Here is a 19,216-nt window from a genome sequence, read left to right on the forward strand (position 1 = left end):
AGGGAATTTATTTAATGCGTATAAATTCAAATGTTCACTAATGAGTTTCTTTTGTGTCCTGAGATTTTGGATTTGTTGATAAACAGTTTTCTAAAAATTTATCTTGTTTGTCCTAAGTAATCTTCATTACATTTCAAAACATAAATTTCCTGATGCACAAGTTATTCCTTATGGTAAAAATTCCTAACACTATTAATCACCATACTTCTGTTGAAATATTCTACCTTTACTTCAATTTATGTTGAAAACAATGAAGAATTTACTAAAATTACTTTATCATTATAAAGCTAGTATTTGAAACAGGAATTAACATAAATTTTGATGGAAGGTTTTAATTTAAATCATTTTAAAGCAGGAACTTTATGTCATAGAATCAAGGATGCTCTCAGCTGGGTTGATATCAAAAGGGTTAATATTGATATAGATCCTACAATTATGGCATCCACATTTCTTGACTATTAGAATTGTATTTTCAGTTGGTAATTTGGTACAAGTTAGTGAAATCTTTAAGAATTTTGATTGTTTTAATTATTTTTATTATATTCCAAGTGTCTTTTTCATCTTCAGGTCTTTCCTCAATAATGGTGTATACTAATGAATGACATATGCTTCCGTATTTTGGGGCTTATATGTTATGTAGATGATTGAAAGTAGGTGACATATCTTCAGTCCTTCGCAATTGCTGAATATCTATCACTTTGGCACACTCTGTTTCAGTATTAACTAATGTTGCTGGGTACTGTCTTTCCAAATATTTTCTTAAACTTTTTAAGTTATTTATCTGTATTTCTAAAACAGATGCAATTTTACAAACTCTTCTTGCCAACTTCAAATATTAAATCTGTTTTTTACTGTATTCCATTGCAAATTGAATACTAATATTTATACTGTTAAAGTTTTGAACTTATTGATTAAGCTTGTGTATTCACAGAATAAAGAAGTAATTCAAGTATCATTTCAGTTGTTCAAAAAATATAGGAATAAATTGTTTATCTATTTGGATTTTTAGTTGATTGGATGGCATATCATAGATTATAAAACAGACCATGCCAGAATTATGATATACCACTCTTTTCTGATTTAAGAATTAGCTATTACGGTTGCCTCTACATGATTGCTCAACTTATTTAAAAATAGCAACCAAATCTTCCCCAAATAATACTGCCTTAAGAAATGAAGTACACATGAGATAATGTAAACAATGTATGTAAACGGATAGAATAATCATAGCTGAAGTTCCTTTGATCACAGGTCTTTTATCAGAGATGACCTGTGACTGATCAACAATACATGGATGCGGAGGTCTTCAAGACAAAACTTGACGCTTTCCTCTCCACGATACCAGACGAACCAATGGCTCGTAATGAGACGCAGTTTAGGGCAGCTATGTCAAATTCTCTTATACACCAGATGTGCCATCAAAACTCTTGATTGGACCATGTCAGGTGGGGGAGAAGAGCCATGCAAGGAACGTGAAAATCACGGTGGTGCACCAGCATGACCGCAGCCACTTGGCTGAAACACATAAATAAATAAATAAATAAATACTATATATATATATATATAATATATATGTATCTGTAATATCATGTGTATGAGTAGCTGTGTAGTGTGGCATCTTGCACAAGTGTCTTCTATAGCCCCAAGCCAATAGAAACCTTGTGAGCAGAAACTGAAAGAAACCCATCATATATATATATATATGTGTGTGTATATATATATATATATATATATATATATATATATATATATATATATATATATATATATATATACATATATACACTAGACTAGACTACCCTACCCGCGACCCATTGGGTCACTAATAGTTCATGGTATCTGAAAAAACTGCATCTCTCAGGAATCCATGTTCCAATTTACGCGAAACTTCTGTTATTCCATGTGTATTCACATTTCAATGGTACCTTACTTTCAAAGCATTTTTCCTATTATGCGCCAGTTTGGTTATTTATAAAGGTACCCGAAAAAACCACATAGCTCAGTAACTTATGGTCTGATTTACACAAAATTTGTTTTATTCCATTTGTATTCACATGAGCATCCGATTTGTGACATTTCCTGCTTTTGTCTCTTTCCCTCTGTTTCGCCAGACATTCAGCTATCCAAGTGTCCAATTCCTGATCTCTCCTGCTTCTGTCTCTTTCTTTCTGTTCTGCCAGATACTCTGCCCTTGCTTTATCAGTCTCATTGACCCTTCTATTTGCATGTCTGTTCCGATCTTAGGTAAATATTTCGTAAAGAACCTATTCATACTTTGGTGTGAAATAACTTTTCCCACTGTTTTTTTTCAAGTGCATTCAATGTATCTCACTTCCAAACCCACCACAAGCCACTTTCTTCCAGAAAAGAAAGTGGGGAAGGGTTGTAGGGACCTCTGAGTTTCCCACTAATGGGTTGTTTCACATGCTTTCAACAAATATGACATCAGAATCACGCATAAACGGCTCCTTTACCCAGAAAAGGAAAGATTTGGCTGTTATTTCTTGCATACCCTGCTACCATGTAATAGCTATTTGGGGTCCTTTATCACAAATAGCTGTTACGTGGTAGCAGGGCGTGCTAGAAATAGCAGCCAAATCTTTGGAGGTGAGATACGTTGAATGCACACAAAAAAAAATAATTTAAAGAAACATTAAAATATTGTCTGTTTAAAGAAAGCTGAAATATAAATACTTATTGTACAAACAACTTACATTTTTGAAATCACATTCACTTAAAAATATTTCTAAATGATTAAAATATCGTGTAGAAACATTTACTGTAAAAAAGCAAATCAAATATTTTCCTTGTCAAGTCACTGTGTCTAATCAAAAGGTAAGAGTTTCTTCCTATTCAGGATTAAGTTATTATTGGAATATTTTCCCATTATGCACCATTTTGGGTATTTATACCCCGAAAACCCCTAATACCTCAAAAACCATTTGTGTGATTTATGTGAAACTTGTTTTATTCCTTTTATATTAACATTTCAGGGGCAACTTAATTCATAGTATTTTCCCATTATGCTGGATAACATTGCAAGCAAGCAACATTCAAGATGACTTCTAATGTATTAGAGATACACACACACACATGCACATGTGTGTTTGTCTCCCTTTAATAACTTTACCTGATAGTCACTCTCATATAAGCATTATCATTCATTTCCAATATTCTGTGAGAACATGTTGGCTATAGACAAATACTACCTTGCTTGAAAACAGATGGGGGTTGCTGACAGAAAGGACATCCAAATATGGAAGATCTGCTTTAATAAACAAGCATGGAAAAGAGGATGTTAAAATGATGATGATGATATTGTTTTCCTTCTAACTTTATTCCATTGTAAAAGTTCTGACTAAGGACTCGGATGAATATAATCAATCAGTAACTTAGTGCCAATATTAGAAATCAGTTTCTTGGCTAGGCACTGAAAATAATTTTGTCTTCTACTCTTCCATGTTCCTTTTTATTTTTCTTGGTATTCCTCATTATCAATGTTTCCATTTTATTGTAACAGTCCTACAAGATGTTATGTCTTTGTTGTGGAAAGATCTTCCCTCCATTCTTGAACTTCAATAAATAGAGAAATTGGCAAAAGAAAAAAAACCTTAATATTTATTTCTTTATTGACCACAAGGGGCTAAACATAGAAGGGACAAACAGAAACAGACAAAGGGATTAAGTCGATTATATCGACCCCAGTGCATAACTGGTACTTATTTAATTGACTCCAAAAGGATGAAAGCAAAGTTGACATTGGTGAAATTTGAACTCAGAACATAATGGCAGATGAAATACCGCTAAGCATTTCGCCCAGCATGCTGACGATTCTGCCAGCTCGCTGCCTTTAAAAACCCCAATATTAAAACATTCTAGGAGACAATCTGGCAGAGACATTAGCACACCTGGCAAACTTACTTAGTAATATTTTGTTCATCCTTACATTCTGAGTTTAAATTCCGCTGAGATTGACTTTGCCTTTTATCTTTCGGGGGGGGGGGGCTATAAAAACAGTACCAGCTGAGTACTGGGGTCAATGTAATCGACTTGCCCCCTTCCCTGAACTTGCTGGCATTGTGCCAAAATTTGAAATTATTATTAAGACATTCATATGTTAGCTTTTTCTTAGTCACATTTCTAACAAGAATATATTGTTACACTGATTTTGAAAATAATAATAAATTTAGAAAGGTCTGAAAAAAAATAAAAGATGATGTTTCTCACCATCTCACTAGTGGTGGTCTATTAAGCAACCATTGCTGCTGGGTATTGAACTGCAAAATTTGAAATTTACAGTTAATCTCATCTTATCTATTTTGTAGTACATTGTTTCAGCTGTTTAATTAGTGTTAACATATATAATTTATGAAATACTGGTAAACAGAATATGATGGCTAATAGTATTATTATTTAAGGTGGTGATCTGGCAGAATTGTTAGAGTATCAGAAAAATATCTCATTTGTTCTGAGTTCAGATCCCCTGAGATCAACTTTGCTTTCCATAAAATAAAGCACCAGTCAAGTATTAGGATTGAGAGTATCATCTAATTCCCTCCCCTCAAATCTACTTGCCTTGTACCTAAATCAGAAATAATCATTTATTATTCAACAAGTATGGCAGAATGCTGCAGACATGTTTTGAACTTATCACTCCATCAGTGAAACATATTCTTTAACATACTTGCCTTAATAGTGATGCTCTGTATTGTTTTTCATAGAGAGGTATCTCTGAATTATTTATTCTTTTAAGGCTATTTCCTGCTCAGCTAATAATAATAATAATATCTCTAGTCATCTTGACTTTGTTCTGCCACTGGAATCAGGAAGGGACAAGAGAGTGAGGCAGAAGATGATGGTCAACCTTCCTTAAATCCATATCAATGCAAGTCAAGAAGACATCACACCATCCCAGGCTCAACTAATATACATGACTGTACACAGTAATTCTCCCATTACTACTGCAGCAGTAAGTCGATGGCTATGTTTCACTGGTGGTGTTAAAATGAAACCAAAACTTGTTTAGAATTGTTTCCCATAATTGCTGTAAAAAATAAAAACAATATCAGTCATTAACTACTGTTGTTTCCATAAATGCACAAATATTCCCAGTTAATATATTTTAATACACAAAGTCTTAAAAAATAATAATAAAAACTGTGCCAGATCACAGATATAGCATGCCCAGCTGACAACAAGGTATGCGATAAGGAAGAAAGAAAAGTCGATAGATATGACAGGTTAGCTTGGGAGGTTTAAGCAGTTGTGTTTGATGAAAAAGGTGGTAGTAATACCAATACTTGTCAGAGCCCTGGGAACAGTAAGTAAAAATCTTGAGAAATACATGGAACAAATAGGGATTGCAATAAGGGTGGAGCACTTGCAGAAAACAGCACTGCTTGGAACCGCTTGAATACTCCGGAGGTACTTGAAAAACTGATGCCTGATTAATGTAAATAAATACGCATTATATTTGATAATACTCTGAATGTTAAAAGATTAAGGGCAAGATATGTTTGTCTTATTTTGCCTTTAAAATAGATTTCACTTCAACTCCATAGGCAGAATAACAACCAACCAGAATAAGAATGTTCTCATAAATAGTTTAATGCGTGATGGCTTTGAAATATTTTTATGTGTCTTTTTTTTCTAAACAATGGGAAGCATTAGTTCACTGGTAGTGAACAGCTGACACCGTAGTACATTCCAGCGTTAGAAGCTGTGCAAAGGCAATGATAATAATACAAATTTAATTTTACTATTTTTCATGCTGCTGTCATCCATGAGTAATGTTTTTTCAAATGATGTGATCTTTTCTATCATAAGGTGATAAAGTTACCATGTTTGTGTACATGTCCACTAACTGGACTTGAACTCACACACTTCTTACACAGTTCTCCCTTATTCTCTAAGTCATAATCTTTAAAGATAATGTATCTCAATTTGACAGTTACTTTGTTTTAGCACTGATCAGTTTCGATTGAACAGACCTATGATGAAAGATGTTCCAGTCCTGACCAGTTCATTTTGTTGCGGTCATATATCTAAGAGTATATTATCCTATATTCTTCCTTTTTTAAGATGTTAGGGGTCGACTGAGGGAGATTTGGTTGATAATTCTAACAGATTTATCAAGTCTCCTTCTTTGATTAATTCTTTTTTGATACCTGCTGGATTGAACTGAACATGGTATTAGGCTTACTGATCAGGTTATTAGCTTTATATATTTATTTTTTGTATTTTCCATACTCTGAAATTGTCTATGATAGAAAGTTTATCCTATAATGATATACAACTCTCATGGTCACACCATATTTTGTCATTCATTACAATTTGTCATTTATTAATGTTGCTAAATTTTTACAAGCCAAAAACTTTCACTAATTTTATGGACATGTTTGTTTTCTCTATGTACAGTTTCTCGTTACTTACAACCATGAGAACCTACAATGAAGAACTCAAATATCTGGAGAAGGTTACTCCTCGCAGTTGGAGAATCAAGAAAGGTTTTGTTGCCAATATGAATGTAAGTGCATGAAAGTTGGCTTTCAAATATTATTTAAATTTTAACAAAAGAAAACTAAAATAACTGAAATGCTCAAGTACAAGTACTGGAATGTTTACAACAAAGTCATAAGTTCAAACTCTGTTTTAACCTTTTAATATTTCAACTGGCCATATGTGGCCCCTCACACCTACACTACAATGTCATTTCAAAAATAGACAATCATATCATTGAAATCTTGAAACTGCAAGATTAATGCCTGATTAATGTAAATAAACACGCTTTATATTTGATAATAATCTGAATGCTAAAAGATTAAGGGCAAGATATGTTTGTCTTATTTTGCCTTTAAAATAGATTTCACTTCAACTCCATAGGCAGAATAACAACCAACCAGAATAAGAATGTTCTCATAAATAGTTTAATGCGTGATGGCTTTGAAATATTTTTATGCATCTTTTTTTCAAAATAATGGGAAGCATTTGCTATGTAACCCCAATCAGCTCTGAGCAGATTTATGGCCTAGATGTAGATGTCTTCTTTCAAATATGCCGTCATCTACTTAAAAATCATTCTGCATATTCCTACACAGAGTTGTTAATAATCTGAGGTGCAGTGTGCCAGACTGGGTGCATACATTCTCTATAGTTTAATCTATTTTTGTATTCTGTTGGTGAGCCCTGTGGACTTGTAACATACTGCAATGTTGGATTGGGTTTTGTGAGGCTTCATTATGCTTCATGGATGTTGTACATCATCAAATCCACAATTTATTAAAATTTTTCACTTAGTTCCTATTAAGTTTGATTTTTATAAAAACATATCCTAAATGATGTCAAGTTGTGCTTTGTTCATTGTAACTGTAAAAGTAGATGTGTAATGAAATGATTCTGTTGTAGAGTACCAAACTAACTCTTAACAACCAGTGATGTCCATGGCAATTTTCACTGATCTACAGAAAATTCATCTGTCACATACTAGGATGCAATTAAACGTTATGATTTGTCAGTGTGTGTTCCTGCATTTACCTATTTTGTTTTCCATTAGGTTGCATTATTTGATGTTTAATTGAATTTCTTCTGTTTAATTTCATATATTTTATGCTCAAATGGCCCACAAAAATACTCAAGAAACTAGTTGAGAGCCCTTGGCTTACATCAAATTTTCTGAGGAGAATGACCTACATTTCTCATTTACATATTTTATTTTGTCATTTTTTAGAAACACCAATTGAAACACCAAACATTATTATCTATGTATTATTCTTTTTAGTGAATCATTAGATTTCTGGAATATTCTACTTTCAGGTGGAGGGATTATTTTATGTAAATGATCACTTGGAGAAACTGATGTTTGATGAATTAAAACAGTCTTGTAACAACCGTGGATTTGGAGGCTTTTTACCTGCTATGAAACAGATTGGCAACGTTGCCGCACTTCCTGGTATTGTACAGGTAAAAAGTAAAAGTCTTTTGATTTCACTGGGAATGGTGGAACAGTGGACTTTATACTATTTAGTTGGTGGAATAGGATTTATTGGCATACAGAGAATTGATGCCATTGAATATGCTCAACTCCTGGAAATATGTGGATTTGTGCCATATATGAGAAATAATTTTGTATTATTCAAAGGCAGTAAAATTACTGTAAGATATGTGTTAACGAAAATAGGGTAATCTTTACATTCCCTGCTAGATACTGATCTAGCAGGGAATGAAAAATGTATACAGTATTTGCATCTCTTCTTCGTACAATAAGCTTCTTAGATTTGTAATTAGCTTTTCAGAAAAAGAACCATGTTACACAGAGTTTCAGTAGTAATCAATCTGAAAGAGTTATTTTTCATTATTTTCATATTGATTAGTATAGGTGCTGTCCTTTTAGCACAACTGTTCTTTGTATAATGCAAGGCTTACAGCTAATCAGATTTCTTCATCACTCAAAAAGAGTACCAACATTATCTGAGGGCAATCATTTTCAACTAGTCAATAGCACAACGAGTAAATTGTTTTAAATGAACTTGACAAAACCCTTGACTGCAGCAGATTGGAATACTTCTAAGAATAGGAATCTGTCTCAGGATGATTGTATCATTGGATATTTTGGGCTAATATCACTGCAAATTTCTTTTCAGTTGGTGAGATATTTGTTAGAAATTTTGCCTTCTCTTAAAGATATTCTCAGAATATCTTACTGAATACAGTGATTCAGATATGAATATGTTCAACTTATTCTGTGTTAATTTCTAGAGAATTTCATAAAATATTATCAATTAAGGTATGTGGTTATCTGTTCAGGAAGAAATTCTTAGAATATATATTAGTCAAAACAATGAGATTGAAATACTGAAGATATCAAAATTGTCTTGTTCAAGCAAAGCTAACTTTTTAAATGATAACATTGTTCACAGAGACAACTACAAGATTGAGATGCATGGAAAGAGTTTGTATTCCAGATCCATTTAATCCTTAGCAATATAATTGTTGTTATCTTGGAGTTCCAATCAATTCCATTTGCATAGATCTAAGCACTTGATTAGTATTTTAGTTATGAACATCTTGTCTTTATGTTAGCCCATAATTTAGAATTTTTAAAACTTGTAATCTTATTTATGAATTTGAAAGAAATTCTCTTGTTGGCACAGGTTTGGTCTTTGAGTATTGATTTTAAAAAATGAAAGTATTAGAGGTAGCAGAGACAATGCAGTAAAATATTGTTTAGAGTTTGCTGATTCTGTGTTCAAATCCACTGATAATGAATTATTTTACTAACAATGGAGAGAGGATAAACTAAGTGTTTTAGACTACTTGCCTAATACTTTTCCATTGTTACAAACTTTTGCCTTGTCAGGATCAGTTGTATGTCGTAGTACTTTACACTGAAACAATAAATGGATGAACATGAAATTGATTATAATACAGAGTAGCAATGGTTTTATATATATATAATATCATCATCATCATCGTCTGCTTTCCATGCTAGCATGGGTTGGACAATTTGACTGAGGAGTGGTGAACCAGATGGCTACGCCAGGCTCCAATCTGATTTGGCAGAGTTTCTCCAGTTGGATGTCCTTCCTAACGCCAACCACTCCGACAGTGTAGTGGGTGCTTTTACGTGCCACCGGCATGAAGGCCAGTCAGGCGGTACTGGCAACAGCCGCGCTCAAAATAGTGTATTTTATGTGCCACCTGCACAGGAGCCAATCCAGCAGCACTGGCAACGACCTTGCTCAAATGTCTTTTCACGTGCTACCGGCACAAGTGCCAGGAAGGCGACGCTGGTAACAATTACGCTCAAATGGTGCTATTTACATGTCACTGGCACGGAAGCCAGATAGCTGCTCTGGCAACAATGACGCTCGGACGGTGCTCTTAGCGCTCCACTGGTACAGGTGCCATCACGATTTCGCTTTCACTTGCCCCAACATGTTTTCGCAAGCCAAGTTTAGTGTCCAATGAAGGAGATGTTGGCATGGGTGCCAGTCGTCGAATTTAGTTCGATTTCAATTTCAATTGCCTCAACAGGTCTTTGCAAGCGGAGTTTAGTGTCCAATGAAGGAAAGGTACGCATAAGTGGGCTGGCTACACCCCTGGCAGAGGCCTTGGATTATGGTCTCACTTGGCTTGCCAGGTCTTCTCACGCACAGCATATTTCCAAAGGTCTCAGTCACGAGTCATTGCCTCGGTGAGGCCTATGTAAAGAGAATCCTTTAGTCTTGTCAAGAAAATGACAACCTCTTTAGTACTGATGCTGTGATAAAATACACTCGTTACATTCTGTAAAATGGTTGGTGGTAGGAAAGACATCTTGCTGTTGAAACCAAGCTAAAGAGGAAACATAAAAGCAGATCCATCTAGGAGGGCTAGATCAGAATAAGAACTCATTTAACCATGACAACCTATCCATTCCCTAATAGTATGGAAAGCAAATGTAATGGGATAATGATGGTAGTGTGTATGGTGTAATTTTTGTTGCAAAAGCATATTGAACAATGGTTTAAAAGATCTTAACTTAAAATAGTTTTCTTAATTCTAGAAATCCATTGGATTACCAGATGTCCATTCAGGCTATGGATTTGCTATAGGTAAGATGATACTTAAATGTTATTTTGTTGCCCTTTGATATGCAATATACTGATTTTAAATAAACTCTTTTTACAAAATAGTTCTTTTGTTTTTGGTATTTTGCCATTGGGTTACTTCTTTCTAGACCCTTTTCTTATATCCAGAAATTCAACAGTTGCTAACTTTGTATCAGTGTGTGTTGGTCACTTTTTGACTATTGTGTGTGTGTAAGCCTGAAGAAAAGAAAAAGTAATAGTGGCTCAGTGTTTTAGTCATCTTTAATTAATTTTGTTGCTTATTTCATTTCATGTGCTATTAGATGCTCTTGCCATATGTTCTCAAAGAAATTTTTTTTAGTATTACCCTTAGAAATTGATGGTGAAACCTTTCACTGGCTGAAAAATGATTTCTTTGACTTTGTATTGAATTCAAAGCACTCTCAAGTAGTCTCCTCCCCAACAGAAAGTAACAATACTTTTTGTCTGCTATTCACCAATGCTCCTGAAATTATTATCAGGGAATATTTAGGCAACTCCAATAATGTTATGATCATTACCAAGTTGACTCTTATGGACAGAAAGAAAAACCACCACCTCTAAATTGCTCACATTGGCTGGAACTCATTCTAATGAGTTACAGCAGCCAAACTAGCTTACATTTTGTGATTCTGGAGATGTCAATACCATCCTTCAGTACATCCTTAATTCAATCTGGTTGCATGTGAAGTTTCAGTACCACATAAACACATTAAAAACCCCAAAAGTGCAGACTATTGCAGTCTGCCATATTGCACATAAAAAACCCCATTTGAGTGTAGCCAATGCCAGTGCCGCCTGACTGGTACCTGTGCCGGTGGCACGTAAAAAGCACTATTTGAACATGGCCGATGCCAGTGCCGTCAGACTGGCATGTAAAAAGCACCATTCAAGCATGGCTGATGCCGTTGTCGCCTGACTGGCTCCCATGCCAGTGGCACGTAAAAAGCACCCACTACACTTTTTGAGTGGTTGCCATTAGGAAGGGCATCCAGCTGTAGAAACCTTGCCAAATCAGATTGGAGTCTGGTGCAGCCTCCCAGCCTGCCAATTCTCAGTCAAACCATTCAACCCATGCCAGCATGGAAAGCAGACGTTAAACAACAATGCTGATGATACTGATGAACCTTGAAGAAATAGGAGTTTTAAAATATTCCACCTGAAGTTGGAATTTGAATTTAAATGATTTGCCATTCAGATAGATTCATGTGGAAAAAAAGTTGGGAAAAATTCAAATGAAAGACTAAGATCCACTTGGGTTGCATATTGGTAATTTGGTTAAATTTGAAGATTAATTTACTTCCTATATAGCATCCTCTCATGCACATGTCTATTTCAGATCATACTCAGTTGTTTCTGCTGAGTCAGTGGAAGATAAATTTAGTTTTGTGCCCTTTGGGGAAGGGATCAAGCTTCATAAGTCACAAGTGCTGGATTGAGTAATTTCAGGATCTCAACAGCTAAAAGATGTTGGATTTCTTGAAATGAGTATAGATTTCAAATGTTTTGTTCTGGTGGGGATAAAGTTTTGTGAGTTAATGAGGAGAAGATAAACCTCACTAAAGCCACCACACCATTTTTCTCATTATTTCTGAACTGGCAGGACATTTACAATTACAAATGTTCCAGTTGTTCTTATCAATGAAACAGCTTGCTCATGAAATTAACGTGCAAGTGGCTGAGCACTCCACAGTCATGCATACCCTTAACATAGTTCTCAGAGAAATTCAGCGTGACACAGAATATGACAAGGCTGGCCCTTTGAATTACAGGTATGACTCATTTTTGCCAGCTGAGTGGACTGGATATTTCCACATTTGACTGTTATTAGGCAAGTTAAAGTGCATCATAATCACTCTTCTTCCCTCTCCTTTGATGAGTTCATATTTCTGTATGCCAAAATGCCAGCTCAACTACAGTTGGAAAAATATGAGACAAAAGTAGCTCAAATATTTGGGGAATTTTGAAAAACAGACTACATCTCCATCATATGCAAGGGCTTCAAATCCTCCTTCCCCACACTCATACTTAAGGTGTGAAGAAACATTATTATACCTGATGAATATTAGTTATTAGTCATTGTTATCAAAAGTGCAGGCATAGTCATGTGGTTAAGAAGTTGGCATCATGATTGTGTGGTTTCTAATTCAGTCTCACTCTGTGGTACTTTGAACAAATGTTTACTATAGCCTCTGGCTAACCAACGAATGCCTTGTGAGTGAATTTAGTTGATGGAATCTATGCAGAAGCCCATATGTGTGTTTGTGTGTCAGTGTATGCATCTTTGTGTTTATCTCTCACTGCTTGACAGTTGGTGTTAGTTTTGTTATATTCTTGTAACTTAGTAGCAAAGATACCAAACTTTAAAATAAGTACCAGGGTCAGTTTAATAGATGAAATCGTTTAAGGTCATTCTCCAACATAGCCACAGTTTAATGATAGAAACAAGTAAAAAAAAAAAAAGAAGAAATAGATATTAGTTATCTATATCATCTTTTTGTTTCCTTGTAAAAATGAAATTTTAATGGCCCGTCATTAGATCACATGATGTGTCTGTGGGTGGGGGGCACAGTTGGCTATTTATTGTCATTGCATAGTGATTAGTAAGTCAACAAAATTGTCGTTGAGCAAAGCTATAAATGTGACTTTTGCTGTAACAACATGAAACTTTTTTTTTCTTTATATCATCAGGTAATATGGCTGCATTTGATATGAGTAACCCAAAAGCTGTGGTATCCCCTGGTGGTGTCGGCTTTGATATAAACTGTGGTGTACGTTTGTTGCGAACCAATTTGGATGAAAAAGATGTCACTCCTATTAAGGAACAGCTGTGCCAGTGCATGTTTAACCATATTCCAGTTGGTGTTGGTTCAAAGGGAATAATCCCTATGAATGCTCAGTAAGTTAATTTACCATTATTCATATAAGAAACTGCTATTTAAACATCAGGTTATGATATCATGTTAGAAATTTAGTGGCTGTGTTTTAGAAAATTTCATGTTTTGAAATCTTGCCTCAAAATTTTGTGTATAGGCAATAAATGATTTTAAATATCAATGTGTAAATGCTCTTTTGACGATAAGAATTTTATGCATTCATGCTAAACAAAAAAGATTTTATTTTCTATTTGAAAATTAAGGAGGGTTTTCCTTACATTCAGAATGTGTTTATGTTCTTTCCCTGTTTTTGTGCCTCTTACAGGAGCTTATTTTAATGTATTTTTTTATGTTCAAACTAGTATATGCATTCAGGAATCCCTAAGTTGAGGACACAGGCATAACCACTTGACTAAGATGTTTACTTTATAATCCTGAAGTCCCAAATTTGATTCCATTGCATGGCATCAAATGCCTTCTACCATATACTCGGGTTGATCCAAGCCTTTTGCATAGAAACTCACTGGATGAATTCATCATTATATGAAAGATTCCATGCCGGCATGGGTTGGATGGTTTGACAGGAGCTGAGGAGCTGCCCAGGTTCCAATTGTCTATTTTGACTGGATACCCTTCCTAATGCCAACCACTTCACAAAGAGTACTGGGTGCTTTTTATGTGGCACCAGCATGGGTGCTTTTATGTGGCACTGGTACAGGTGCTTTTACGTGGCACCAGCATGAGCACTTTTACATGACATAAGCGCAGGTGTTTTTATGTCACTCTAGCACACACAAGCCCTCATGAGAAGTACATCTTGACTGAGAGAGAGGTGTAGAGAACATATCTATATGTATGGACAGTCATAGTTTTACTTAGCTTGACTTGTCTCTCAAGCACAAACTATCACAAGTCTCAGTTCTTTGTCATCTTCAGTGTCTTTACGTGAGGTCTAGTGTCTTTAGATCTTTTCTTACTACTTTGTCCCACATCTTCCACAGGTTCCCTCCACAGTTAGAAATTGGCACTTCTTCATACAGCTATCCTCATCCAAACACATCACATGACCACACCAGCGAAGTCTTCTCTTTTGCACACTACAACTGATGCCTCTTATACACAATTTTTCTCTAAAATTATATCTAAATTAGCTCTAAGGTCCTTAGATTCCGGACCTGAAATTTCCTCTCTAGTTCTGGTAGTGATTCAGCTATAAGAACAAGGTCATCAATCTTAAATTCCCCTGTTTGTTATGGCCTGGAGGACTATAATAAACAAGATGGGGCTGAGACTGACACTTGGTGAACTCCTATTTGTACACTAAATCCATTGCTGTAGTCATTGCCGACCTTCACCTTACTGACAGTATCTTTGTACATGGCTTGTACTGCTCTCACCAACCACTCATCTATCCCTAGCTTCTGCATTGACCACCAGATGGGGGAGCTGGAGACTGTCAAAAGCTTTCTTCAGGTCTATAAAAGCCAAGTACAGAGGTGTATTCTTGACTAAATTCTTCTGCAATTGCCTTACCAGTAGTGTTTCTCTCTGGCACAAAACCAAACTGCATCTCATCTAGGTTAACTTCCTACTTACTTGAGCTATGACCCTCTCTTTAACTTTCATGACCTGGTCTAGCAATTTGATATCTCTGTAAATATTTCTGTTTAAGGTCTCACCTTTACCTTTGTAGCAGTTGATTATAATGCTGTTACATCAGTCATGGGAAATGACTCTCTCATGGATAATCTGATTAACTATATGAGTGACTAGGCCATATCCCACTCCACCGGATATTTTAAGCATCTCAGTGGTGATTCCTGAAGGGTTGGGGTCTTCCCTGTTTTCGTATCCTATAATTCAAAGACCCGTTTTGTCACATAATGTGTCACGCTTATTCAGTTTGAGAATTACTGCTAGTACTCATTAATTTAACAACATCATTGAAACCATGATCATCAAATTAAAAGACTGTGTATTTTTTTTTGTATCAATGGCAGTAGTAGATAAATGGCAAGATAAATGTTGATACCATTTATATGGCACTATTTATTAATTAATGCTTAAAGTCTTGTGCTTTCTCTATATTAATCTCTCAAAGCTGTTAGAAACTAGAGATTTTTACAAAATGCATATAGTTCAGTTTTTAGTTAATATTGATTTAATTTTTGTTTAATTTTAGAGCTTTGGAAGAAGCTTTAGAAATGGGTATGGATTGGTCATTGAGAGAGGGTGAGTTATTTTATACTTCTATTTATTTGTGTGTGTGAGTATTTTTCAGCTGTTTTGCTATCTTGACAATGTTTTTAGATGAATCTAGAAATTTAAACATCTGATTTAAATAATAGCTATTTTAATTGCCTTCTTTAGGTATTTCTTTATAGATATAAAATTTTCACTTTACCTTGGATTATTTTTTTTTTTAACTATTATTTGCATTTTCATCCAAATTGTATTAAATAAGTTGACACACATGGCATCTTATTTTATTATACCGATATAACTATACTATCAGAACATGGATAACTATTTCAATTCTATTTTTTAGCTAACTTTACCTTTTACTTATAAACTGTCATCTTTCTCTGGGTTTGAACTATTTAATTTGTACTTTCTTTCTTTCATGTTTTTATTTTTATTATTATTTTTCTCACAGCATTGACATTTTGAGCAACTTTCCCTTAAAATGTCAGTGAGAAAAAAAAAACTTGTCATTTAAACTTACTTTAAAAACAAACTTAGTTGTTAATTAACACCATACTTGATGAGAGAATCATCCCCCTCCTCCATCCCAATCTACTTACTATAATATAAAAGTGATATGCTAGAGTTTATATCAAACATTTTACCCACACCAATAAAAACCTATCAATATCAAAAACTTTCGACTTATCACTTGTATATTTTCTGGAATGATTAGTACTAATTTCTTTTCCACTTTGTTTGCACACATTAGGCTATTCCTGGGCTGAAGACAAAGAGCATTGTGAAGAATATGGGCGTATGTTACAGGCAGATCCCTCTAAAGTTAGTAACCGAGCCAAAAAAAGGGGACTTCCTCAGGTAAAATATCTTTGAACCAAGCTACAAAAACATCATTACTGCTTTAATATGTCTGTATGATACATTACACACTACTTTATTTTTGTTATTATCCATCTTCATCTCTCCCTCTTGCTTTTATCTTCCTTATCAATTCATTTTTTTTTCTTTCTTTCTTTCTTTAATCCTCCACTTTTATTTTTGTAGCTTTTTCTGCCTCAGGTTTCTTATTCTTATCTGCCATCTCCTCCAACATCATCATCATGTTGTCAAACATTCCAACAAGGTGTCTGTAAAAGTCTTCTGCAGTCTACTAGAATCTGTCTTTCTACATATTCTGTAGCCTACTAGAATCTGTCTTTCCATATATTGCCTTTGCTTTTGTAATATTCAAAATCAGTTATGAAAACAGCCATTTGTCAATTTTTTTGTCCTTTTTAACTAAACAACCAGTCAGTAGTTGCTTAATATTTTTCCTTAGTAAACTAAAGAAAGTGTTTTAACAAAAGACACAACACTGTTTTTCTTTGGTGACACATGAAGTCAAACTCAACACATCTGCTTAGTAAACTCCCTGTGATTGAAATAATTTACTTTCAATTTGCAATTAAACTTCCTCTTTAAATGTTGTTTCCATGAGAGATAAAATACACGTAATATTTAAACTTATATAATATTAGGGAAAACACTATTCTTTCATTGGAATCACACATGCGCACATATATTCATTAGCAAATTATTGTGAAGATATTGTTCCTTACTAGAATATGACAAGTTGTTCCAAATACTATCTATTTGCTGTCCATGATTGGTATTAGCTACTCAACAGCAAAAACTGACCTACTGGAAATAGTTTTATCTCCTGGCTCCAACAAATGCAATAAATATGTGTTGCTTAAAAATAGAATCCAGTGGGTGCAGAAAAGCGCAAATCTTATGGCTTTGAAATTGGTAATAAAATACTTTAATTATGCTGTTAATTTTGGTACAGTCTACAGCATAAATAGAAATACTATAATGGTAATGATTTGTAACTTAGAGATGAGCTTGCAATTTGAGTGGATGCAAGGCAGTCATTTAAATCAGCCTCAGTATGAGACTAGTACTTTACTTTTCATCATTCTTGGACAAATAAAAAATAAAATAATAAAATCAGTCTCCAAAGGATTTGAACTTGGATGTAAAGAAATGTAACTATGTACTGCAAGACTCAGATAGAAGATATCTTCAGCAAATTAAGACATTGTAAGGCAGAAACACACAGCTTATCAATAAAGATATCATACATAGGCACAATTCTACACTTTTTCATGGGTAGGGTGTAGTCAATTTAACTGACAGTGTGATACTACTAGAACTTCTTTTACTGATGCTCTGAAGAATGAATGGCAACAATCAACCTTGGCAGGATTTAATCAAAATGTAAAATAATGTCACTAACTATACCCAAATCATTTTATTATTCATTGTTCTGATTCTGCCATCTACCACCCTCTTATTTTATTTATCTATATTATACTATTGTACACCTATTTTCTTTCTTCAAATTCAAGTGAGGCAGTTTTGTAAACTTGTTGATTTCATAGTCTTAGGAACAATTGGTTTTACAGCTGTAGATTCTCTTATTGATATACACTGTTGTGTTGAAGTAGATAATGAAACCTATTGTCAGTCAAATAGTAAGTAAAGTTGTACATGGTATCCAAGTTCACCACACAATTGCTGCAGTATAGTCTAACTTTATTATGACCATGTCCTTATCTAATCCAGAACATTAAATTTTACATCAGCACAAAGTTATAAATTTACATGTGAGAATGCAATACAGTTAAGTTAATACAGTTAGTTAAATCAACTTCATTGCTTGTCCATCACTATTTTATTGATACCGGTGGGACTGAAAGATAAACAGGGCTTGAACTATAAACAAACAGCAAAATTACATAGAACATAAAATTCAGCCAAGTCTCCTTCAAATTACATATAACTGTCTTAAGTAAAAAGGGACACATTTGATAATTACTTGAAAAAAAGACAAGATGATTACAGTTGGAGTGCCTTTGAACAAACTACTGACTTTAGAGCTACACAACAAAACTAAATACTTTAAGGCTTTTAAGTTCAATACTCTTTTGTAGTAGTTTCCAAACTTATTATTTTACTTGCCATGCTCTTTGTACATAGTTTTTTTAATGACCTGTACTAAAAAAAAGACATATTTTTAGCTTTATGTTTTGGTTTTTAACAAGAAGGAGTAAGGATACTCAATACTGTAGTAGAAGAGTGCAATAGTTTATTCTGACTGATCCAATGACTTTTTACTCTGGAGTTTCCTTGATTAGTTCATTCCTCAGACAGGAATAGACTGGATGGTGAATAATAGCACATCATTGTGACAACAGGTAAGGGGGGATACATGCCTGGCTAAACTCAGTTTTTTCTTGTCTGAGGAACCAATAACACATTGAGTAAGCTTGAGAGTGACAGGTCACTGGATCAGTCAAATTATATTTTAATCTATATATAAATAGAAATAATTTAAAATACAGAAATTTACCAAGTAGTTATGTCCTTTATTTAATAAATGAAACAGAGTTTATTATTTTATTTTTTTATTTCTGGCACTAGTTAGGAACCCTTGGTGCAGGCAATCACTATGCTGAAGTCCAGGTTGTTGATGAGATTTATGAT

The 19,216-nt window shown here is 34.3% G+C and overlaps 1 protein-coding gene across 2 annotated transcripts in view; it reads left to right on the forward strand.

Moving 5' to 3' along the window:
• The window catches only part of LOC106867593 (RNA-splicing ligase RTCB), a 50,100-nt gene that overhangs the window by 10,996 nt on the left and 19,888 nt on the right, over positions 1 to 19,216 (forward strand). For both annotated transcript variants that reach the window (XM_014912511.3, XM_014912512.3), the window contains exons 2-8: positions 6,418 to 6,526; positions 7,813 to 7,959; positions 10,544 to 10,592; positions 13,299 to 13,506; positions 15,666 to 15,715; positions 16,440 to 16,546; positions 19,154 to 19,216. The exon at positions 19,154 to 19,216 is cut by the window's right edge and continues 97 nt beyond it. In XM_014912511.3, coding sequence (XP_014767997.1) covers positions 6,437 to 6,526; positions 7,813 to 7,959; positions 10,544 to 10,592; positions 13,299 to 13,506; positions 15,666 to 15,715; positions 16,440 to 16,546; positions 19,154 to 19,216 — 714 coding nt within the window. In that variant the 5' untranslated portion in view covers positions 6,418 to 6,436. The remainder of the gene's footprint in view (positions 1 to 6,417; positions 6,527 to 7,812; positions 7,960 to 10,543; positions 10,593 to 13,298; positions 13,507 to 15,665; positions 15,716 to 16,439; positions 16,547 to 19,153) is intronic.

Source organism: Octopus bimaculoides, chromosome 6 (genome assembly GCF_046866305.1).
Source record: "Octopus bimaculoides isolate indiv1 chromosome 6, ASM4686630v1, whole genome shotgun sequence".
In the NCBI taxonomy this organism is placed as follows: Eukaryota; Metazoa; Mollusca; class Cephalopoda; order Octopoda; family Octopodidae; genus Octopus; species Octopus bimaculoides.